Here is a 23,319-nt window from a genome sequence, read left to right on the forward strand (position 1 = left end):
GTGTGGGGATGAAAGGGTCAGGGCCCTTGGGTTTATTAGGGGTCCCTAGTTTACAGGGGTTAAAATCCGGGGAGTGCTGAGCTTTTGAGGGGAGGGAGTTCTCTCGGTGTGGTGGGGATAGAGAAGGCTGTAGGGCATCCTGGGGTTGATTCGGGGAACGAGCGCCAGTTTATGGGGCGGGGGAGGCGGATTTGAGTTCTCCTAGAATGATAGATGGGTGGGGCCCTCGAGCTGGGATGGGTTCTCCAAGTTTCTTGGGTGCTTAAGGAGGGAGGGTATTGGGAGGTTCTGAAGGGACTTTATGTGAGAGTTGAGATCTCCTGGTTTTCTAGGGTTTGGGGGCGCTGGATTAATGAAAAGCGACCTTTGGGCTTTTTTCTAATAGGTTAGGGACACGTGGACTCGGGTTGATGGCGGAGGGGGTGGTGGAGAATTGTGTGTTTGGTGGGGGCGTCCTCAGGTCTCTCGAGGGTTGGGGATGCTCTAGTTTCCTGGAATTAGAGGACTCCAGGATTGAATGAGGTACCAGTGATTTGGCGCCGACAGATCAAGGATTTCCTAGAGATTTGGGGGTTATAGCCATCCTTCCTGTCTGAGGGTGACGAGATCGAAGGAAGCAGTCTGCCCAGCACCCCCACACCCCGCCCGGCGGCCCAGCGCTCCGTTACAAAGGCCCCGGGCTCCGCTCCCGCCTCGGTCTCTGCGAATGCGTTTAGTAACCCGAGCCGCGTCGGGGGCGGGGCCGGGAAGGGGTTAACCCAGAGAAAAGGCGGGAGGGATGACGGTAGGATTGGGGTCCCAGAGGCTCCCCCCGGACGGGCTCCTCCTTCACTGGGCTCCACCTGTCTGGAAGGGACCCACGCGCTGGACCTCCCCTTCTCAGCACCCCCCCACTGCTCTCATCTCGGGGCCTGAGCACGCGACCTCTTCCCTCGTCCCCCCTTAGCCTCGGGACAATGGACTTGTCTGGGGGGCCTCTTGGTTGCAACGCACTTGCACTGGAGCTGGAGGCTCAGCCACCGAGACTCTCTGGGCGCGGAGATGTCTCCAAGAACGAATCTTTCCTCCTGGTCAGTCGGGAAACAGGAACAAAGACAAGGAGACGCTGGCTCCAGGACACACAGCGTGGAAGGGCAAGAACGGGCTAGAACTCAGGCCTCGGTATTCCCAGTGCTGGACTGTGACTCCTGTTTCCTCCTCCACCTCAGCACCCTGCTGGACCCAGAGTCAAAGGGGAGACCTCCCTCCCCAGCCGCTGAGGTCTGTGGAAGTGGCGCCACCTGCTGGCCACGCTCAGGATGGCGGCTGAGTCCCGGACAGGGACTTGCGAGAGGGCGGGGTTCTAGATTCCCAGAGTCTGGACTTAGCGCTTAGAAATCTACTTTGAGTCTTTTTTTAAAATCATTTTTGAAAATCCTTTAAAAGACTTTAAAATATATTTTCCAATGAAATCTTACCTCCAAAACCACTTTATAAGACAAAAGTAAGATCGCTGTGGCCTTTCCCCCTAGTGAGTCTAAGCCAATTTGCCTGCCGTTGTACAAATGGGGAAACTGAGGCACGGAGAGACGTGACTCAAGCTAGTTACACATCTGTTTCGAGTTCCCTCAAGCCTTATCTTGGTCCCCCCCCCTTGCCCTCCTTTGGGGAGTTCTGGGGCATTAGGGGCCCGAGTGACTTTCACCCCCCTATTGATAGCATTGCTGTTTGTCGCTGCTGCCCAAGCCAGACATTGAGGAGGGTCCGCTGCATCCCAGGTGGGTTCTTCTGGGCGGGGTATGGGTAGGGGGCAAAAGAGGGTAGGAGCAGAGGTGCTAGGGGCTCCCTTCCCTACTCCTCATCCCAGCTGGAGAGCTGGATGTATTTGATGGAGAGAGAGACTAGGTCCCCTCCTGCCCCACTTAGTCCTTGGCTGTCTCCAAAGCCTCCTGCAGGGTCCAAAGCTGCCAGCCCCAAAAGTGCACAGGCCGCCAGAGGTGCCTGACCCCAGTGCCTCCAGCTCCGAGCCCCAACCCCAGTGTGAAGAAGAGACAGGTGTCCCTCAACTGGCAGCCACTTACGTGAGTGTGCAATAACTCCCTACCAGATCCTCCCTCAGGAACACCCAGCTTTGCTACCATTTCTGCCTGTTCTCTGGGTCTTCTCTCCCTTTCCTCCTCCTCCTCCAGTCTCTCTCTCTCTCTCTCTCTCTCTCACTGTCAGCCTGTATCTCTGTTTCTATTTCTTCTTTCCCCCGCTTATTTCAGTCTTTATCTCTCTGTATCTGTGTCCCTCTGTATTTGTTCTTCCCATCTCTGTCTGTTTCTGTCAGTTACCTGTCTCTTTCCCCACCCCCTCTGTCTTGCTGCCTGTCTCTGTCTCTAAGTCTCTCTCCTTCGTCATCTGTTTCTCCCATGGTCTTCGTCTTTGTTTCTCTCCAGGTGTCTAAACACTCAAGGCCTGGTCCTCTTAAACGGGTTGGTGGGGGTGGAGGTGGGCAGAGCAGCTACTGGGAGACATTTTTTTTTGGCATGGGAGGCCCTTTGGAAGGGGGGTCAGCTAAATTGCGGTGACAGCAGCTTCTATGCCCCCTCCCACCCAGGCTGCAGGAGGCCCGGGCTCTGCTGAAGCGACGACGGCCCCGCGGACGGGGGGATCGGGCACTACTGAGAAGGAGGCCCCCGCAGCGCGCCACCACTGGCCAGGCCCGGGGTAAGAACATCCTCCCTTCCTCTGCCTGGGGGCGGGGGTGGGGTTGTGGTGGTTCCGGGCCAGATAAAGCCGTCTGGTTCCCACGGTCCAGCTGCCACTTACCCTCCCCCCCACTGTAGCTCAGCTCCCCTTCTCCGGGACGCGGCCCCCGCTAGGGACCCCGGCGTCCGGCAACGCGAGGTGAGCCCAGGACAGGACCAGATATGGGCCAGAGGCGCTGACCCGTAGGGGTGGGGCCGGGAAGCCAGGCGTCCGGGCTCCCCGCGGCCGAAGAGGGGGGCGCTGGCCCGGCAGAGAGCTGGGCTGAACCAGCCCAGACAACAAAAGCGATTGTGCGGGTTGGCGCCTGCATGGGCACCGAATGCCCAAGATTGCCGGGCGGCTGGGGGCCAAAGGCCTCTCCCTGCTTCCCAGACCCTGCCCTCCTCCCACTCCAGCTCTCGACACCCTAACTAGAACACCCCCTAGTTTCAACCACCCTCAAAAGTCTCCTTTCTGCTGTGGTCTTCAGCCTACATATGCCCCCTCCGCCCTAAAGTCTTCCAGATGTGGGCCTCAGGCCAGATGTGAGGACCCCTGTTCACAGCTTCAATTCACTGCTTCCCCTTATCCATTCTGACTTCTCTCACCAGGTGTGGGGGGTCCTGGCTAGATGTAGCTGCCTTCTTCAAATGTGTCCCCCTCAGCCTCCTGCCCAAGACCCAGACACCCCTATTTTTTCATGCACCTCCATCGACCCTTCTCCTCTCCTCCGGATGTGCTACCTGGCTGCCCAGATTTGATATGATAGCCCCCTATCTAGATGAAGCCCCTTTCTCTGTGCCTAGGGTAGAGGATCAGCCTTTAGCTGTGTCCCTAAATGAGGCCCCCACTACTGTTTATGCATTTCCTCTTTACGGATTTGCTCTGTCTGGGGGGAAACCCGCCCGCCCCCACCTGTTCCGTTACCCGCCGCTCCCCTGCGGGCCCCATCCACTTGTTGGTGTGCGGGTGGGGGAATGAGGGGCGCCCCCCTTCCCCCTACGAGTCTAGCGCCCAGCCTGTGCGCCTCTGGCTAAGCGCCCAGCCCCACGCGCCCCCGCGCGGCCGCCGGGGAGGGAGTGGTGGGGAGGGGGGGCCTAAGCGGGGGCGCGGCCGCCCTCCCCCGCGGGCGGGCGGGCGCGGCCGGGCCCCTCGGGCGGGCTGGGGCGGCGGCGCGGCGGAGCGCGGCGCTGCAGCCATGGCGGGCGGCGCGCGGCTGCTCTGGGTGTCGCTATTGATGTTGCTGGCGCAGCTCGGGCCGCAGCCCGCGCTGGGCCGGCCCCGAGAGCGTCTCCGCGTGCGCTTCACCCCGGCCGTGTGCGGCCTGCGCTGCGTCCATGGGCCCACCGGCTCCCGCTGTACCCCGACCTGCGCGCCCCGCAACGCCACCAGCGTGGACAGCGGCGCGCCCGGCGGGGCGGCCCCGGGGGGACCCGGCTTCCGCGCCTGTGAGTGCGGGGGGGGGTGGTCCCGAGAGAGGGTTTCCAGTGGGGGAGGAGGTTCCCGCGGGATGGAGGGGATAGTCCCCCAGGGAGAGGGAACCCAGGTTCCGTGTGCAGTAGTGCTGGGGCATCCCCCGGGTATTTTAGGAAGGGGGCCTCAAATTCCTGGCTTTAGATGTTGTATCCCGAAGGTGCCGAATTTGCAAGCAATGAGGACTCCCAGGGACCTGTGGTGTCCAACGTGGGGAGCTTGGGGCCAGCTATTATGCCTTTGAGTCAATGTGGGGATCTCAGAATTGAGGGGCCTGGGAACTTTTGGGAAGAGCGTCAGAATTCTGAGACTCCTAGTAAGAAGTCCCCAGGGACCAAGGGAGTGTTTCAGGCCGCGTGGGGGAACGTCTCAGTTTCTGTGTCTTTGGGTGGGAGGGATTAGGAAAGTCCGATATCGGAGTGCCTGTGAGGAGCGGGATTGAGGAAAGTTGATCCGGAGAGCTAAGAAGGAAAGGGCCCAGAGAAGGGGAATGTCTCTGCAGGACCTGAGTTGCAAGGGTCCCACGTGCGAGAAAAACCGAGATAGGAGGCCTAGGGGAAGGGGCGCCCCCTGGGGGCGGAGGGGACAGGAGGAGTGTGCGCACCAGGCACCGCTAGAGATGGGGAGCCCTCGGGGGTTCAGGTAAGGTGGGAAAGGTGCGCCACCTGTTGTCCCAGGGTGCGGGGGGGTGGACAGGCTCTCCGGGGTCGGGGGCTTCCCTGCCCCCCACCCAGCAGGACCTCCGAAGTGGGGAGTGGGGGCCCCTGGCGCCGAGAACTCGCCCAGCCTGGCCCCCAGCCAGCCCAGCCCCGGCCGGCGTGAGCTCATCTCCCGCCTGAGCCCCCGCCCGCAGCCACTCCCTCTCTCCTCCCCTTCCTCCCTCCTTCCTTCACTCCCTCCCGGCCCAGCCCCAATGCGCCCGTGCCAGGCGCCGTGCCCGGGCAAGTGCCAAGCCCCTGGAGGTGCAAGGAGGGGCATGTGAAGGGGGGTTGACCTCGGCGGGACCCCGATGTCCTCAGCTCCCCATGGGGCACGGAGTTGGCCGTGCTGGTCTAGCAGCCTGTCCCGCGTCTGGGTGCCCTCAGGGACCTGGGCTGGGGGCCTGCTTTCAGGCCAAGTGAAGACAGACAAATGCCCCTAGAGGCTGGGAAATGCCCCCAGACCTGATTGGGTTCCCACCACCCGCATCAGACACCCTTCCCATCTTGGAATCTTGATTCCTAGTTAAGCCTCTCCTAGGCCTTGCCACTCAGTTAAGGACACCTCCCCACCGCCCAACATTACAGCGTCCTGGCGTCCTGGCCTGTTCTCATAACTAGGGGAGCCCAGACCCTCTGCCCTCAGACCCTAAGCCCCCTCCGCACCCCTGTCAACAGACTCCAGAGACAAGCTCCTCTGAGGAAGTTGTCTACCATTCTTCTAGGTAATCCCCCCAGACTGTGCCCCTTTACCAGAGAACTCTGTAGTTTTATCTCTCAACTACCTCTCCCCACGTCCAAGAGAAACCCCAGATTACCAGCCCTATACGGTGGTAACTCCCCTGCCCAGTTGAATTCTCCTCCTACAAAAGACTCCCATTTGCTTATATTTCCAACTGTGCCTACCCCAGTCCCATCAGATTCCTGAGTCTTGTCTCCCCAAATCCTGCTCTTCCAGCAGAACCACCTCCCCAGGAACTTCTGATACCGTCTATCGTCAGAGAACCACAGAGTTGCTCTTGATCAGCTGATTCTCCCAAAAGGACTCCAGACACTTTGTTCCCCACAGGCAGCCATCAGTCAGAAGACTTGAGCACCTAATCCCTTAGCTGGGAGGGAAGGGGTGTCTACAGCATTTTGGGGTCACAGCCAGTTGAGGCTCTTATGTGCTGGGATTTCCAGGTATCCCACTTCTCCATCTAAATTCTGTTCTCAGCATCCTCAAACTGGCCATCCCATAGAAGGCACTAGAGTCCTGTATTCTAGATAACTCTCCTCAAAAGGACTTGAGGGACTCTGTTGAAAGGGTGCCTGAGTTTCCTCTGAGCTAGGCTGCCTCGTCATTGCAGAAACCTTGAACTGTCTTTGAAACCTAGAGAACTCCCCTCCAGCAGATTTTCTCTCAGGACTCCAGTTCCCTTACCCTTCTAAATTGAGGTGGCTTTCCCTCTACAGTTGTCTCAGAATCCCACTCACGCCTCCGTGGACGGCCCGGCCGCCTGCCCCCTCCTTCCCCTCTGTACAGCTGTCTCCAGCTGTTCTCGGCAGCCCCGGGGGAGGTGCCTCTCAGGACACGTCCAGCCTCCTTTGGCTCGGAGGTCCCGGGGCTCCCCAAGGGTTCGGAATGCGGAGCCGCCGCCCTGCCCCCGCCGCACCCCTCTCTTTGTTTACCCCGCCGCACAGCTGGCAGTGCCCCGCCCAGAGGTGGCCTGGGGCCTAGCGAGGGCGCGCAGAGGAGAGAGAAGGCGCGTTCCCGCTCGAGGCCCCGCCCGGGTGCTAACAGAGGAGGGAAGACAGAGCTAGAACTCTGGAGCTCGAGTCAGAGGGGAGGTGGGCGGGGCTAGATCGCCGGGAGGCGGAGTGGGAGGGGTGTGAGTGAGTGAGTCAGGACAAATCAGAGTGAGGAAAGGAAGGTGGGCAGGGCTAAAGGTGGCAGATTTGACGCCTTGATAGGCGGAGTTTAGAATCCCGCGGGTAGAAGGTGATGTGGGCAGGGCTAGAGGGGGACGCATGGCCAGTGGGCGGCGCTAGAACGTCGCAGACTAGGTCAGAAGGAGTGTGGGCGGGCGTAGAATGCTGAGACAGAGTTGGGAGGGGGGAGTTGTGCCAAAGAGTGGCTAAAATGTGGTTTGAGCCAATGGAAGAGACGAACGCTGGGTCGAAGAGGTTGGAACAGCAAAGGACCCAGCCTGACGACGGAACGGGAGGAGCTAAATGCTAAGGGAATAACTAGGGTAGGCGTGGCTGAGCCAATGGGCGGGGAAAGCGCTGTCTGGGCGGGGCCGAAACGCCGTGGACTCGGCCGGAAAGTGGTATCAGCGGGACCCGAGTAGTAGAGTGGGGGCAAGTAAATGAAGAGCCAGAGGGCGTGGCAAGCCGGCCTCGTGGGCGGGGCTATGCCATAGAGGGCTGAACGACTGCCCTGCCAATCCAGATGGCCAGAGTTGGGGCGGGGCCACAAGACACCTAAGGGCGGAGCGATTTAGAAATGAGTGATATCTTGGGCCGAGCCCGTGGCGCACTCGGGAGAGTGCAGCGCTGGGAGCGCAGCGACGCTCCCGCCGCAGGTTCGGATCCTATATAGGAATGGCCGGTGCACTCGCTGGCTGAGTGCCGGTCACGAAAAAGACAAAAAAAAAAAAAAAAAAGAAATGAGTGATATCTTGAGGGCGTAGTTATAACGCTGGAGACTGAGTTAGCTTGGGTGAGCTGGCCCCAGTGGTACGTGCTAGGAATGGTGCCAGGCGCTGAGTGTCCTCATTCTCCCCCCAGACCTGTGTCCCTTGATCTGTCACAACGGCGGTGTGTGCGTGAAGCCTGACCGCTGCCTCTGTCCCCCGGACTTCGCTGGCAAGTTCTGCCAGTTGCACTCCTCGGGCGCCCGACCCCCGGCCCCGGCCATGCCGGGCCTCACCCGCTCCGTGTACACTATGCCACTGGCCAACCACCGGGACGACGTGCACGGTGAGGACAGTGTGGCCAGAGTCCCTCCAACCCTTCTGTCAACCATCTCACCAGTCCTCTGACCCCCAGCTTTCCCGTCTTCCCAAGTACCCTTCCCCAAATCGCCCTTCCCCCATTTCTAATCCCAGTCTGTAAGAGCCCTTGTAGACCTCCCCTTGCCCGGCCATGCCTTCCGCCAGGCGTAGCGTCTATGGTGAGCGTCCACGTGGAGCACCCGCAGGAAGCGTCGGTGGTAGTGCACCAGGTGGAGCGTGTGTCCGGCCCTTGGGAGGAGGCGGACGCCGAGGCAGTGGCGCGGGCCGAGGCAGTGGCGCGGGCGGAGGCGGCGGCGCCCTACACGGTGTTGGCACAGAGCGCGCCGCGCGAGGACGGCTATTCGGATGCCTCGGGCTTCGGTTACTGCTTTCGGGAGCTGCGTGGAGGCGAAGTGAGAGGAGGCCGTTGGGGAGGGGCCCGGAGCCTGCCTCCACGCGGGGGCGCGCTCACCCAACACTTCCCCACAGTGTGCGTCCCCGCTGCCCGGGCTCCGGACGCAGGAGGTCTGCTGCCGAGGGGACGGATTGGCCTGGGGCGTTCACGACTGTCAGTCGTGCTCGGAGCACCTGGGTAAGTCCCAGTTTGTCTCGGAGGTGCTTGGAGCTGGGGAGGGGTGAGAACCTCGCCGTTCCTCCTACTCAGCCTATAGATAAACCCCGGTCATAAATTTTAGCCTCGCCTACTTCATTGTGGAAATCATCTCCAGTCTAGATCTATCTATACCGGTCTGGGACTATGCACTCCATTTTCTGACTTTGGCCACTGTTCTCACCCCGCCTTTGTGCCTTGGCCCCACCCATGCACTTTTGGAGCCTCCTAAGTTACCCACTACCAACCTAAGGCTGAGCTTGCATTCAAACCACACCCAACACTTTTTAGTCCCTCCCATCCCATATTCATCCCCACCGACCCCATTCTTTCTCTGCCTACCCGTCCTTGGCCCACCCCTCTCCTCTCTCCACAGGGAACTCTGACCGAGTGGGCGCCCCAGATGGACCTTGTCCAACAGGCTTCGAAAGGGTTAATGGATCCTGCGAAGGTGGGGCAGGGGTGGGTGGGGCTTGGCTCTAGAGCGGGGCTGGCAGGAATCAAGTCCCTGACTCCACTGTGACCTCCCCAACCCTCGCAGATGTGGATGAGTGCGCGACAGGCGGGCGGTGCCAGCACGGGGAGTGTGCGAACACGCGTGGCGGGTACATCTGTGTGTGCCCGGACGGCTTCCTCCTCGACTCATCCCGCAGCAGCTGCATCTGTGAGCTGCCAGGAGGGGGCTAGCCTGGGTCCCATGCCCGCCTTGCCCTCAGACCACATCCAGAGCATCCCCGGGTTTTTAATTCCCTGAGATCTCCCAGATCCTCTCAGATTCCCAAGTCCCCCTCAGTTGGTCAGAACTTCTCAGATTCTCATACACCCTTAGACTCCTTGGACCGTCTTCAGACCCTCTCTAAGAACGCAAAACCTTTGGATCAAAATCCCTTCAGACTCCCAGACTTTCTTAAGCTCCTCTTAGACCCCCAAATACTCTTATCCCCCTCGACCACTAGACTTTCTTTCTTTCTTTTTTTTAAAAGATGACTGGTAAAGGGATCTCAACCCTTGACTTGGTGTTGTCAGCACCACACTCTCTTGAGTGAGCCACGGGCCAGCCCCCACTAGACTTTCTTTAGATGCTGAAATCCTTCTCAGATTCTCTCATTCACCCCTCAGATTCCCCTCAGGCCCCAAACCTCTCAGACATCCAGAGATCCCGGCTCTCCTTTAGACCCTCTCAGCCGTCTCCCAAATGCCCCTCACACCCACCAAACCCGCCCTGGGACCATTCCCCTACCTTCCAGATCCCTCGGTTCCGCTGCTTCCGAACCCCGCCCTGAAGAATTTCTTCCCTCTCCCCCAGCACAGCACGTGATCTCGGAGGCGAAGGGGCCCTGCTTCCGCGTGCTCCGCGACGGTGGCTGTTCGCTGCCCATCCTGCGCAACATCACTAAACAGATCTGCTGCTGTAGCCGCGTGGGCAAGGCCTGGGGCCGGGGCTGCCAGCTCTGCCCGCCCTTCGGCTCAGGTGAGCGCCTTCTGCCCCACCTAACCCCAGACACGACACGCACAAAGCTCACTCTGGGCCCTGTCCACTGACCCTGAGGATCACCGCCCTCAAATCAGGCTGGGCCCCAGCCTTGGCCACGCCCCCAGCCTCTGAGACGCGCTAGCCTCAGAATGTACGCCGTGCAAGGCCCCAACCCCCACCCTTAGCCACACCCACCCGGGAGACACCCCCTGAATTCAGGCTGTATCTCCTGAGCATCAGTTCCAGCGCCTGAGATTTGCTGCCCGCCGAACCCTGTCCCCGAACTTTACTCGAGTCGGCAGCTCCTGAGACACTGCCTTCAGTTCAGGTTCCCCCTTAGGCCCCACACTAGATACGCCCCTCCCTGAGATACCTCCCTGGTATTGTAATTTCTGCCTAAAACTAAACCCCACAACTGAGCGACTTCCTGGCCTCAAACTCAGTCCCTGTAGACCTCATTTTAGATCCTGTCCTCAACCTCTGTCGGTCACCATCCCACACGGGGAAAAATACCCTTGGCGGCATGTTTAGCCTTGCGATATCCTGTTCTTTGGCTAAGGCACCACCCCATCCCAGCATCCAACCCAAACCCCTTACATACACTCAGGCCAGGCCCTGACCCCAACTGAGGCAAGCCTCTAAACTAACCCCCTTTGTTTCTCATTCCCTCCTGCTCTCTTGCCTCTTTCTACCCCTCTCCCTTTCCTGTTCCTAGAGGGTTTTCGGGAGATCTGCCCCGCTGGCCCTGGCTACCACTACTCAGCCTCTGACCTTCGCTACAACACCAGACCCCTGGGCCAGGAGCCACCCCGAGTATCCCTCAGCCAGCCACGAGCCCTGCCAGCCACCTCTCGGTCACCCACAGGTGAGCTGGCTCCATGAGGAGGGGGTGTCCTCTTCAAGGATCTTTCCAGAGGGAAAGGAGAGGAGTGGGGACACCGAAATCCAGGTCTCCACTCACTCATACCCCTTCCTTACCAGGCTTTCTGCCAACCCATCGCCCAGAGCCCAGGCCTGAGGCCCGACCTGAGCACCGGCCTGGCCCTGAGTTTCCCTTGCCCAGCGTCCCTGCTTGGACTGGTCCTGAGATTCCTGAATCAGGTGCGGTAGAGAGAATTAAAGGAATTGATGCGGGTATTACAGGTGGGGATTTGGGGGAAGAGGCTCCAAGGTGAAGATACCGGGATAGAACAAACAGGGATATCATGGGTAGAGGCATTAAAGAATGGGTGGGAAGAGGTAAGGATTTGAAAGATTGGGTGGTAGATCCAGAGCTGCAGTCGGACTTGGGCTCAAATTCTCAGTTGAACTAATTGTTTAACCTGAGACTCAGTTTTCTCCTCTAAAATGGGAACCATCGTGAGGCTTCAACGAAAAGTCTCTGAAATTTCTGGCACATAGTAAGTGCTCAGTTAATGTCAGATAACTATTTTTCACGGAGGGCACTAAGAACGTATCTCAGGCAGAAAGATGAAGAGCAGGGCCGAGCCCGTGGCGCACTTGGGAGAGTGCGGCGCTGGGAGCGCAGCGACGCTCTCGCCGCGGGTTCGGATCCTATATAGGAATGGCCGGTGCACTCACTGGCTGAGTGCCGGTCACGAAAAAGACAAAAAAAAAAAAAAAAAAAGAAAGATGAAGAGCAAAATATTCAAAAGTGGGAAACTGGGGGTGGCATTATGGGGAGATTCAGTCAGAGGATCTGATGAGAACGTTCCATAGTAAGGGGGTCCCCGTACCGACCTGATACAAAAAAAAAAAAATAGAAAGTAAGTATAAGGTAGAAGAATGGGTTCAGGGAGAGGACATCGATGCAGGGGTTTTAGGCATAGGCCATGAGGGGATTGTACTGATGAAAGGGCTAGAGGATTCAGAGATGCGGGAACCCTAGCTGACTGGACCCCTAGGTCCTTCCTCGGGCGTGTGTCAGCGCAATCCCCAGGTCTGCGGTCCAGGACGCTGCATAACCCGCCCCAGTGGCTACACCTGCGTGTGCGACTCCGGTTTCCGGCTCAGCCCCCAGGGCACCCGCTGCATTGGTGAGCCGGGCGGAGGAGTGGACGTCGGCGGGTTGGGGGTTGTTCCCGATCATCTTGTGACCAGCCCCTTCCGTGCTCTCAGACGTGGACGAATGTCGCCGCGTGCCCCCGCCCTGTGCTCCCGGGCGCTGCGAGAATACACCAGGGAGCTTCCGCTGCGTGTGCGGCCCCGGCTTCCGAGCCGGCCCGCGGGCTGCGGAGTGCCTGGGTGAGAAACCCGCTTCACCCAGCTGCAGCCCCACCCTTCCCTGGGTCTCGCTTCTGCTCTTTCCCCAGAGCCGCTCCTGCCCTCCCAAGCTTCCCCACGCCGGTCCAGACCTACTGCTGCCTTCCCCTGGTCCCGTCCTGCCCCGGACCACCTCGGGCCCTCCTTTGGGCTCCCCCGCTGCCCCGCCCCCGGAACTAGCTCTGGTCCTGGCCCTGCCGGTGCCCCGCCCACGCCCTGGCTGCTCTCCTCAATAGGCCCCGCCCCTTCCCTATCTTAGACTAGCCCCCTCCAGGCCCGACCCCTGTCCAACAACTGCTTCAACCAGTCTCCTGACCACGACCCTTTTATTTTTGGAGTCGGGCCGGCGTGGGGATGCGAACCTGTGACTTTGGTGTTATAAGGCTGCGCTCTAACCAACCTGACCACGACCCTTGATTCCACCCTGCCACACCAGAGCCCAGTCCCCAAACTGCCCCTTCCTTCTCTAGCCCTGCTTCTGCCTTCCCTTTGCTCGGTCCCCAGAGCTGCCCTTCCTGCCCTTCCTGCCCTTGCCCTGTCCGCTCCAATTTGCCCCCTCTCACGGTCACCCTCCCCTCCTGTGTCCAGGCGGGGCCCCCAGCCCTTGTCCCGCCCTTCCCGCTCAAGCCCCACCTTCGCCTTAAGCCTTCCCACTCCGAGCCCCGCCTACCGCCCCTGGCTCCCGCCCCAAGCTTGGCCCCGCCTCTGCCCTCCCTCTCTGTCCCACGTCCCCGCCCCCTTCGTCTCTCCGGGGGCTATCTGCCCCAGTCTCAGCCGCCCGGTTTGTGCCCACAGACGTGGACGAATGCCACCGCGTGCCGCCACCGTGTGACCGCGGGCGCTGCGAGAACACACCAGGCAGCTTCCTGTGCGTGTGCCCCGCCGGGTACCAGGCTGCGCCGCACGGAGCCAGCTGCCAGGGTGAGGGACTGGGAGGAGCAGAGAGGAAGTGGGTGCGGGGGGAAGGGTACAGCGGCAGTGGAGAGGGTTGGAGAGACTGAGCAATGGGGCAAAGGGAGACTGATCGATGGGAGACAGAGGCCAGTTAATGAGAACCAGACGAGTGGCCTGATGACTAGAGAAAGTGACCTGGGGATGGAGAGGCCAAATGATGGGAAACAGAAGGGCTGAGTCATGGAGGACGGAGAAGCAGAGTGAGTGGGATGGAGATGTCAGTAACAGGGCAAGGGGGGCAGAGTTATGGAGGACGGAGGAGAAGTAGGCCGACTCATAGGCACTAGAGAGGCAGAGTTCTAGGAGCCAGCCGGGCAGCTTCACAGGGATTGATGGAGGTTGGAGAGTGAGAATGATGGGGGACAGAGTGGCAGAATGACGGAGTGTGGAAAGTCATAGTGATGGAGAACAGGGAGGCAGAGTGTGGGGGACAGAGAGGAAGAGTGACCCCAGGTCTTGCCCCATGCAGATGTGGACGAGTGCATCCAGAGCCCCGGCCTCTGCGGCCGAGGGGTCTGCGAGAACCTGCCCGGCTCTTTCCACTGTGTTTGCCCGGCTGGCTTCCGGGGCTCGGCGTGTGAAGAGGATGTGGATGAGTGTGCCCAGGAGCCACCACCCTGCGGGCCAGGTCGCTGTGACAACACGGCTGGTTCCTATCACTGTGCCTGCCCTGCTGGCTTCCGCTCCCGAGGGCCGGGGGCCCCCTGCCAAGGTGAGGGTGCTTAGTCTCACCCCACTCCACCACCATTTGCCTTGGAGACTGTGAAGAGACATTTGTGAGGCACAGAGAGGAAGAGTGATGGGACTCAGTGATGGAGGACAGGGCAGAAGGGTGGGGTACTAGGGCCGGCCTGTGGCTCACTCGGGAGAGTGTGGTGCTGACAACACCAAGGCCACGGGTTCGGATCCCATATAGGGATGGCCGGTTAGCTCACTGGCTGAGCGTGGTGCTGACAACACCAAGTCGAGGGTTAAGATCCCCTTACCGGTCATCTTTAAAAAAAAAGAAGCGCGAGGTACTGAGAGAGTGGGGAGGGTCTGATTCCAGAGTCTTCTCCCCTTTCTCCAAAGTAAGACAGTGCTGGCAGGCGTTGGTGGTATAGTGGTTAGCATAGCTGCCTTCCAAAGTAAGACAGTGCTCCACATTCCTCTTCCCTTGCTGAATGATACTCCTGTGCTTGTGGGAGCCTTGAAGAGGGGACAACGGAGGCAGGGAAGGCAACATGGAGGAGGTGGTGCCTTAGCCTCACTCTGGCCGCCTGAGCGCCCATTAAATGGGGAAACAAGGAAGGGTTCATCCTCCTCGGTGAAGAAAGCAGCCTGGGCAAACTCCAGGAGGCTGGCTCAAGACTGGGATGTTGGGGTGGGTGGCGATGGCAATGGGGATGGGTCCAGGCCCCTTCCTCAGCCTGACTGGTCCCTTCTGCCCCAGATGTGGACGAGTGTGCCCGTAGCCCCACACCCTGCACATATGGCCGATGTGAGAACACGGAAGGCAGCTTCCAATGTGTCTGCCCAACGGGCTTCCAACCCAATGCTGCTGGCTCCGAGTGCGAGGGTGAGGCCGGAGAGGGAGGGAGGAGTGTGCATGGGTGAGGGGGGCATTGGGCCGCTCCTTCAAGGCCACCTTCTCCCCTGCCCCCCAGACGTGGATGAGTGTGAGAACCACCTGGCGTGTCCTGGGCAGGAGTGTGTGAACTCACCTGGCTCCTTCCAGTGCAGGGCCTGTCCTTCTGGCCACCACCTGCACCGTGGCAGATGCATTGGTGAGACCAGACCCTGGCTGTGACCTTGGACCTGCATTATGACCCCTGACCCAGATCCTGACCTGACCTATAACCTCCGACCAGGACTTCAATCCCCTCACCTGAACCACATCCCCCAGAGCCTGACTATGACTCTGACTAGACTGCGGACTCCCGACACAGACTGTCATCTTTGACCTAAACCACAACACTTGACTCTGCATGTGACTCCTGACTCTATGACCCATGAGTATTCAACTTGTCTGTGACACTTGACCCTAACCATCACCCTTGCTGATAACCCCTGACCACAACCCTGATAGCAGTTGTGACCCTCCTGACTCTGACTGTTCCCTGGCCTTAAATGTGGCCTGTGACCCCTGAATTTGACTGTGACATTTGACGCTAATCATAACCCTTGACCTTAACAAAACACTGTGTGTGACTCTTGATCCTGTCTCTTTCACTGCCCCGCCCCTTTTCAGAATCTCTTCTCTGGAATCTGATTGGATTCATGATTCCTGACCCCGACCCCTGACTTGAGGCAGAATTCTAAACTCTTACTGTAACCGCTGACCCTAACTGGTCTCAGATTCCTGTCACTGACCCGTGAATCAGCAGAATCCCATTCAATGATCCTGTCTTATAATACTTGACCCCTTATCCTAGTTAATTTCTGACCCCTGTCCCAATCCAGAGTTCCTTCCTCTGATACCAGGATCTTGGCACAGGGAGTTCCCAGAAACCCACACCCACAGAACTCCCAGTCATGGTCCTCAGAACCAGAAAACCTTGGTCTGCCCTAACCATCTCTGCCATGGGGCCCTCACCCCGTCTTTAACTCAAGACACTTCACACCACCTTCCCCAGACCCCTCTGCTCCAAGGAGATGCGTCCTGTGTGTCCCTAGATAGGACCCCTTCTGAAACCCCTGCTCCCACAGATGTGGACGAATGCAGTTCGGGCTCCCCCTGCGGTCCCCATGGCCACTGCACTAACACCGAAGGCTCCTTCCGCTGCAGCTGCGCGCCGGGCTACCGGGCGCCGTCCGGTCGGCCCGGTCCCTGCTCAGGTGGGCAGGATGGGGGCCAGACGCAAAGCCTGAGGGTGGGACCTAGCTAGGAGGTGGAAGCCGGACTAAGGGGCTGTGGGTGGAGCTGGCCATGTGGGGTGTGGTTTGGAGGCTTTGTGGGCGGGGCTCAGGTCGGGTGGGGACGGGTCTAGTGACCCCGCAGCCCTGTCTCTCGCGTACCCTAGACGTCAACGAGTGCTTGGAGGGCGACTTTTGCTTCCCCCACGGAGAATGCCTCAACACCGACGGCTCCTTTGCCTGTACCTGTGCCCCCGGCTACCGGCCCGGACCCCGCGGAGCCTCTTGCCTCGGTCCGTACCTGGGCTGTGCTTGGACACGGATAGGGTGGGCTTATAGCAGGAAACGGCGGGACAAGGGGAAGAGGGCGGAATGAGGAGTGCGAATTGTTGGCCGGGGTCTTTTGGCATCGTGGGGGCGGAGTCTTAGGGCGGCCACCAGGCAGGGGCGGGGTATGGCGAGGACAGGGAAACGACGGAGTCTGCAGAGTCGGAGAGTGACTGGAAAGGACTTATCCTAAACCCGTCGGGGAGCGGGACTTGCAGGGAAGGGAGGAGCCCACGGCAGAGGGGGGAAGGCGTTAAAGGCCTTGGAGCCAGGAGGGGCGGGGCGGGGGCAGTGGAGGGGTGTGGCCTGGAGTGTTAAACGGAGGAGGAGGTGGCCCGGCTTTCGCACACCCTGTCCCGCAGACGTGGACGAGTGCAGCGAGGAGGACCTTTGCCAGAGCGGCGTCTGTACCAACACCGACGGCTCTTTCGAGTGTATCTGTCCCCCGGGGCACCGCGCCGGCCCAGACCTCACCTCCTGCCTCGGTGAGAGGCCGTCCCCGGCCCGACCCCTCCCCCTTTCTGATTCCCCGACTCCCCCGTTTGCCTCCCACCTCTGCCTTTCCTCTGGTGCTTCCTCCCATCCCCTTTCCTGCTAACCCCGCTGCCCGCTTCTGACTCTCCTCAACCCTCCTTGACTCCCCCACCGTGCCTCCCTGCCTCCCCTGCTTCCCCCATCTGACTGCTCTGCTTCTCTCCTCAGACGTGGACGAATGTCGCGAGCGGGGCCCTGCCCTGTGCGGGTCTCAGCGCTGTGAAAACTCCCCCGGCTCCTACCGCTGTGTCCGGGACTGCGATCCTGGCTACCACGCGGGCCCCGAGGGCACCTGTGACGGTGAGACTACTTCTGTCCCCTCCCTCAGCTCCCAAGATAGGCTGCTGGAGTCTGCGCCATGCCTTACAGACTTGTGGGAAGGGAAGGGCACCCAACCGAAACACCCTTTACCCCCTTTCATCGCATCTCCGTGGTGGAAATGAGCCACCACTGTGGTCTTGTATTTTCTTGTGGAGGTAGGGGTGGGGTGGGGGGAGATACTCCTATCAGGGACCAGGCTAAGCCTAGCTTCCAGAAGCAGCTTATGCCCCCTCTGCAGCTAGAGCCATACCCACATTTTAGGCTATATCCCTAAAAAGATAACTCCTAACAGTGAGAGCTATTAGGCCCCACCCTTTCCAGTTGGCCTATGGATTAAAAGTCCCTCTTCAGTCTCCTTCTCTTCCTAATACTGTAAATTTGGAGGGGCCCTCTCCTCACCCTCCATCACTAGTTCTACTTTCAGCTGTCCCTCGATAGAGGCCCAACACTGGCTTCCCTGGGAACCATCCTTTCCCAATGTGAAATTCACCAAAGTTTCTCCAAAGGCTAATTCCTGTCCATTTAAGTTCCATCTTCCCATTCTCCATACTCTGTCCTTTCCCACTTCTTGGACTTCTCCAGCTCTTCTGGACATATAGGCCCACCCCTTCCTGTCTCTGTTCAGCTTTCAGACCCACACCTTGACTACTCTTCTCATTTTCCATGCCTTCCATGAATATGCCTTCCGGTGTATATATTGGGGGTGGAGTGGGTGGGTATGGCTCAGCATTTTGTGGAACACATGAAATAAAATGACCATGGGCTACCTTTGGCTCTCTAGGTGCTAAACCTCTGACTCATGGAAGCCTAGTTTCATGAGATCTCATTCACTAATTCCACAAGAATTTATTAAGCACCTTCTGTGTGCCAGACACTGAGGGTGCAACAGGAAATGAGTTATCAGCTTTTTTTTTTTTTTTTTTTTTTTAAAAGATGACCGGTAAGGGGATCTTAACCCTCAACTTGGTGTTGTCAGCACCACGCTCAGCCAGTGAGCAAACCGGCCATCCCTATATGGGATCCGAACCCGGGGCCTTGGTGTTGTCAGCACCACACTCTCCCGAGTGAGCCACGGGCCGGCCCAACAGGAAATGAGTTAAACAAAAACCTTGCCCTCATAGAGCTAACATGGGGGGTGGGGTGGGGGGTGGGAGGCAGACAACAAATATGTAAATACATTCAAGATTTATTCAACAAATAATTATTGGGCATCTACTACATGTGAGGCACAGTTCTATGCCCTGGCGATGTAGTGAGGAATAAGGCAGACACAAATCCCTGCCATTGTGGAGTTTGGATTCTAGGGAGGTGATAATCAGCATACCAGTAAGTATGTGCATATAATATAGTGTCAGGTTTAAGAAGAAAAACAAAGCAGGATAAATGTTGAGATGAGAGGGCAGTGGGGGAAGGAGTGCTAGGAGGGCTTGACCTAGACACCTGAGTGAAGTGAGCGAGGGAGCCATGCTGATAGCTGAGGGTAGAGTGTTCCTGGCAGAGAGAAGTGCAAGTGCAAAGGCCCTGGGGTGGGACCATGTGGGGCTATTTGAGAAACGGCAATGAGGACTTATGAGTTATCAACACTTGATCTTTGGAAGCTCAGACTCCTAGAATAGCAGATTCACAAGGACTTCTCAGTCATGGGACTGGAAGTGGCATTAGGAAGCTGTGAATCCAGGCCTTTGACTCCCCTCCCCTCCATCCCCTCCTCTTTCTCCTGCAGATGTGGACGAATGCCAAGAATACGGCCCTGCGATTTGTGGAGCCCAGCGCTGTGAGAACACCCCTGGCTCCTACCGCTGCACGCCAGCCTGTGACCCTGGCTATCAGCCTACACCAGGGGGTGGATGCCAGGGTGGGTGTCCATGGAGCACTGGGGGAGATGTGGAGGGGGTAGAAGGTCCAGAAATGGTCTGACTCTCTGGTGGTTGCAGATGTGGATGAATGCCGGAACCGGTCTTTCTGTGGTGCCCATGCTGTGTGCCAGAACCTGCCCGGTTCCTTCCAGTGCCTCTGTGACCAGGGCTACGAGGGGGCGCGGGACGGGCGTCACTGCGTGGGTACGGGGCTCCAGGGGATGGGTGGGACCAGGGAGGTGTGGGGAAGAGGTTGGTCAGGCCGTTCTCCTCTTCATAGATCTGAACAAATATTAACTTCAGGGTTGTGGAATTTAGACCTTGGAACATAAGATCATCTCCGTATTGGTCAGAAACTGTTCTAGTGCCAAGTGACAGAAACCTTACTCATTCAGGTTTTATTTTTGTTTGCATGCTTTAAAAAATGCATAAGGGCCAGCCCATGGCTGACTTGGGAGAGTGTGGTGCTGATGACACCAAGGCCATGGGTTCAGATCCCTATATAGGGATGGCCATTTAGCTCACTTGGGAGAGCGTGGTGCTGACAACACCAAGTCAAGGGGTAAGATACCCTTACTGGTCATCTTTAAAAAAAAAAAAACTGCATAAAGTATGTAAAGCATGCTAATCTTAAGTGTACATAAACATTATTTTTTCCCAACATTTTATTCAGAAAATTTCTAAACATACAGCAAATTGAAAGAAATGTAGAATGTATACCTGCATACCTATGATCCATACTGTATTATTATTTTATTATACTTGCTTCTTCACATATCTATTCATTAATCTATCTACTTTTTTGGACAGATTTAAAAGTAAATTGCAGGCATCAGTATACTTCTCCTTAAACTTTTCAGTATACATATCATTAACTGGAGTTCAATATGTGTTTACACTGTACCGGCCAACTGCCAGAAAAAAAACGTGTTTACAGATATTTTCATTTGAGGTTCAGCTTTCATACAGTGAAGTGCATGAATCTTAATTATACATTCCCTAACTTTTCACAAATGCAAACACAACAGGCTTTACTTCTTAAAATGGATATAAAACTGCAAAGTCCTGGGATATATCTGAACTTCAGGCATAACTGGATCCAGGAATTTTAACAAGGCTATCTCTATCTCCTCCTCTCAGCTCTGCTTTTCTCTGCTGGGTTTATTTTCAGGCAAACTCTTTTCACAATAATAAAGATGGTCCTAACACCTCTAGCCTAACATCCTCAGCTTGGCAACCCTAGAGTTAAAGAAGGAGGCTCTTTTTCAATATTTCTAGCAAAAGTCCCAGAACTGGCTTTGACTGTCCCAGCATGGTCACTGCCTATATCTGAACAAAAGCAGTAATCTGTTTGGTTGCTCCTAGGGACTGGGCCCACCCCTTGGGATAGATTTAGCCCTACTCAAAACAAATGGGTTGAAAATGGAAAAGCACAGGGTTTACAAAGAAAATTCAGGGTTTGTCACCAGAAGAAAAGTGGATGACAGAATCTGGGCTATTAAAAATGCCAATTATATTTGAAGCTCAGACTTTTATACCTTTGGAATCACAGAAGTTTATAACCGTTGACTCCCTCTCCCCTGTTGTCTCCTGCTCGCAGATGTGAATGAGTGTGAAACACTACAGGGTGTGTGTGGAGCTGCCCTGTGTGAAAATGTTGAAGGCTCCTTCCTCTGTGTCTGCCCCACTAGCCCTGAGGAATTTGACCCCATGACTGGACGCTGTATTCCTCCACGGACTTCTGCTGGTAAGGCTGATGTGTGTATTTAACTGAAGACTGCTGGCCCCATAAGAAAATGATGTGGTTTAACCATTTCTGACGTGGACAGATGTCATCAGTTAAATGCCATATTTTAAACAACAAAAACCTTCAGAACATATGCGTTAACATGGGTAGTGAGACTCTATCAGGAGAACTTGATCCTGACCCAGACTCTACCAGATTCTTTCATTCAACAAATGTTCACAGGGCATCCATGGTGTTCAGGCTCTATTCTGGGCACTGGGGACACAGTAGTGACCAAGAAAGATCACTCTCTCGGGTCGGCGCTGTGACTCACTCAGGAGAGTGTGGTGCTGATAACACCAAGGCCATGGGTTCGGATCCCATATAGGAATGGCCGGTTGGCTCACTGGCTGAGCGTAGTACTGACAACAACAAGTCAAGGGTTAAGATCCTCTTACTGGTCATCTTTAAAAAAAAAAAAGAAAGAAAGATCACTCTCTGTCCTCGAGAGGTTCACAATCTAATGAGGCAGACAGATATCACCAGATAGTGACAACCCAGAGACTTGAGAGGGAGGAAGCATAGGCCAGAGGTAACAAGGCTGTGACGGGGGAAACCTAGGATGTTTTGGAGGAGCTGTCTGGCCCAGCCTGAGAAGAGGGTTAGGGAAGGCTTCCTTTAGGAAAGGTTGACTGAACTGAGAGCAGCAGGATAAGTAGAAACGAGCCAGGTGAAGCGAGTGAGCAAGGGCAAAGGCCTGGCAGAGCAAGAGAGTATTTGGCATGTTTGAAGAACTAAAAGAAGTTCAACATGGTATGATTTAGAGAGCAAAGGAAGGGGTGGGGAGAGATGAGGCCAGAGAAGGAGACAGGAACCAGACTATACTGATTTACCATAATCAGAGGTTGGACTTTTCCCGAGGGCACTGCGATGCCAAGGAAGGGTGTGAACAGGAAAAGGATATATTCAGATTTTAAAACCTCTGTCTGGCTGCCATGTGAAGGCGATTGAAGAGGGTGACACTGGAGGGTGGAAGCCTAGGGAGCAGGCTGGGGCAGGGATCCAGGCAGGAGAGGAAAGGCTAGACCAAGGCAGGGGCCATGGGAGGGAAGAAGAGGGACCATGTGGACAAGATGTGGGGCTGCCTGGGTGGGGAAGGTGTGTTCAGGATAAGGCCTAGGTTTTGGGATGAAGACTCTGAGCCAGTTTGGGACACACTGGATGTGAGGACCCAGGGAGGCACACAGAGGCCAGGGAAATCCCCTCTCCGCCCACTCCAAACTGTAGCTGCAATGATGGGAAAGTGTGAGGTGGGGAGGCAAGAGATGCAGAAATGACAGTAGGTGAGAGAGGAAGAGAGATCATGATAGATGGGTGAAAGGTGGGGAGTCTGGTTCTGCCACTGAGGGCTGGTGCCCTCTGGGCTTCAGTTTCCCCATCGATGACATTAGGAGCTGGGGGCTCAGCCTATCCTGGGCTAAAATCCCTTGCCTCCCCAGGTATGTTCCCAGGCTCACAGCCCCAGGCACCTGCCAGCCCTGGTCTGCCAGCCAGGCCACCTCCACCACCCCCACCCCGCCGGCCCAGCACACCTAGGCAGGGCCCTGTGGGCAGTGGGCGCCGGGAGTGCTATTTTGACACAGCAGCCCCGGATGCATGTGACAACATCCTGGCACGGAATGTGACATGGCAGGAATGCTGCTGTACTGTGGGTGAGGGCTGGGGCAGTGGCTGCCGCATCCAGCAGTGCCCAAGCACTGAGACAGGTAGGCATGGTCTGATGGCTGGACAGAGGGCTGTGGGTTTGGGTAGAAATAGGGGGATGTGGGACTGGGAAAGGGGACACATTTGGACACAGGGCTGTGATGCTGGTACTGTCAGGGCAAGAGTGAGCTGCCAGCCAGGTGGGCATGTATGGGCATGAGGCTGAGGGGTGGGCACAAACAGGCAGGGGCCTGAGGACTTGGGCATGGGGCAAGAGTAAGCACTGGGATAGGTGGGCACGAGTGGGCCCAGTGCCCAGGGCCAGGGCTGGGATTTGGGTGTCTGGGCTCAGCCTTGTCTCTGTGTGCAGCCGAGTACCAGTCATTGTGCCCTCATGGCCGGGGCTACCTGGTGCCCAGTGGAGACCCGAGCCTCCGGAGAGGTAAGACCAGACTTCAACTCCCACCCTCCCTCAGCCCCAGGCCCAGCTCTGTCTCTTTCTGTTTTCTTTCTCACTCTCACCTTACCTGTTTTTCTGTATCTATCTCCCCCACCCCACCCTGTCCTCTGTCTCTCTGTCTCCATCTTTTTCTTTTTCTGCTGCTGGGTCTCTGTTGTATCTCTCTGTCTCTATCTTCCCTGGTCATAATCCCGCCCCACATCCTGACCCGCCCCCCATCCTGACCCGCCCCCATCTCTCTCCACCCTTTCTGCAGATGTGGACGAATGCCAGCTGTTCCGAGACCAGGTGTGCAAGAACGGTGTGTGCGTGAACACAGCCCCTGGCTACTCGTGTTATTGCAGCAACGGTTACTACTACTATGCACAGCGGCTGGAATGCGTTGGTACGAGCCC

The 23,319-nt window shown here is 57.2% G+C and overlaps 1 protein-coding gene across 3 annotated transcripts in view; it reads left to right on the forward strand.

Moving 5' to 3' along the window:
- The window catches only part of LTBP4 (latent transforming growth factor beta binding protein 4), a 28,605-nt gene that overhangs the window by 271 nt on the left and 5,015 nt on the right, over positions 1 to 23,319 (forward strand). Inside the window, exons 2-28 of one of the 3 annotated variants that reach the window (XM_063108922.1) lie at positions 1,699 to 1,757; positions 1,925 to 2,060; positions 2,582 to 2,691; positions 7,656 to 7,847; positions 8,027 to 8,274; positions 8,351 to 8,453; positions 8,848 to 8,922; positions 9,013 to 9,135; positions 9,778 to 9,942; positions 10,661 to 10,810; positions 10,927 to 11,046; positions 11,850 to 11,981; positions 12,064 to 12,189; positions 13,003 to 13,128; positions 13,631 to 13,873; positions 14,594 to 14,719; positions 14,808 to 14,927; positions 15,850 to 15,978; positions 16,164 to 16,289; positions 16,686 to 16,808; positions 17,026 to 17,157; positions 18,902 to 19,033; positions 19,113 to 19,238; positions 20,635 to 20,781; positions 22,260 to 22,526; positions 22,835 to 22,906; positions 23,181 to 23,309. In XM_063108922.1, coding sequence (XP_062964992.1) covers positions 1,699 to 1,757; positions 1,925 to 2,060; positions 2,582 to 2,691; positions 7,656 to 7,847; positions 8,027 to 8,274; positions 8,351 to 8,453; positions 8,848 to 8,922; positions 9,013 to 9,135; positions 9,778 to 9,942; positions 10,661 to 10,810; positions 10,927 to 11,046; positions 11,850 to 11,981; positions 12,064 to 12,189; positions 13,003 to 13,128; positions 13,631 to 13,873; positions 14,594 to 14,719; positions 14,808 to 14,927; positions 15,850 to 15,978; positions 16,164 to 16,289; positions 16,686 to 16,808; positions 17,026 to 17,157; positions 18,902 to 19,033; positions 19,113 to 19,238; positions 20,635 to 20,781; positions 22,260 to 22,526; positions 22,835 to 22,906; positions 23,181 to 23,309 — 3,737 coding nt within the window. Of the gene's footprint in view, positions 1 to 1,698; positions 1,758 to 1,924; positions 2,061 to 2,581; positions 2,692 to 3,898; positions 4,161 to 7,655; positions 7,848 to 8,026; positions 8,275 to 8,350; positions 8,454 to 8,847; positions 8,923 to 9,012; positions 9,136 to 9,777; positions 9,943 to 10,660; positions 10,811 to 10,926; positions 11,047 to 11,849; positions 11,982 to 12,063; positions 12,190 to 13,002; positions 13,129 to 13,630; positions 13,874 to 14,593; positions 14,720 to 14,807; positions 14,928 to 15,849; positions 15,979 to 16,163; positions 16,290 to 16,685; positions 16,809 to 17,025; positions 17,158 to 18,901; positions 19,034 to 19,112; positions 19,239 to 20,634; positions 20,782 to 22,259; positions 22,527 to 22,834; positions 22,907 to 23,180; positions 23,310 to 23,319 lie in introns of those variants that run through there. The other 2 variants (XM_063108920.1, XM_063108921.1) reach the window with 2 other exon arrangements.

This window comes from Cynocephalus volans, chromosome 10 (assembly GCF_027409185.1).
Source record: "Cynocephalus volans isolate mCynVol1 chromosome 10, mCynVol1.pri, whole genome shotgun sequence".
NCBI lineage: Eukaryota > Metazoa > Chordata > Mammalia > Dermoptera > Cynocephalidae > Cynocephalus > Cynocephalus volans.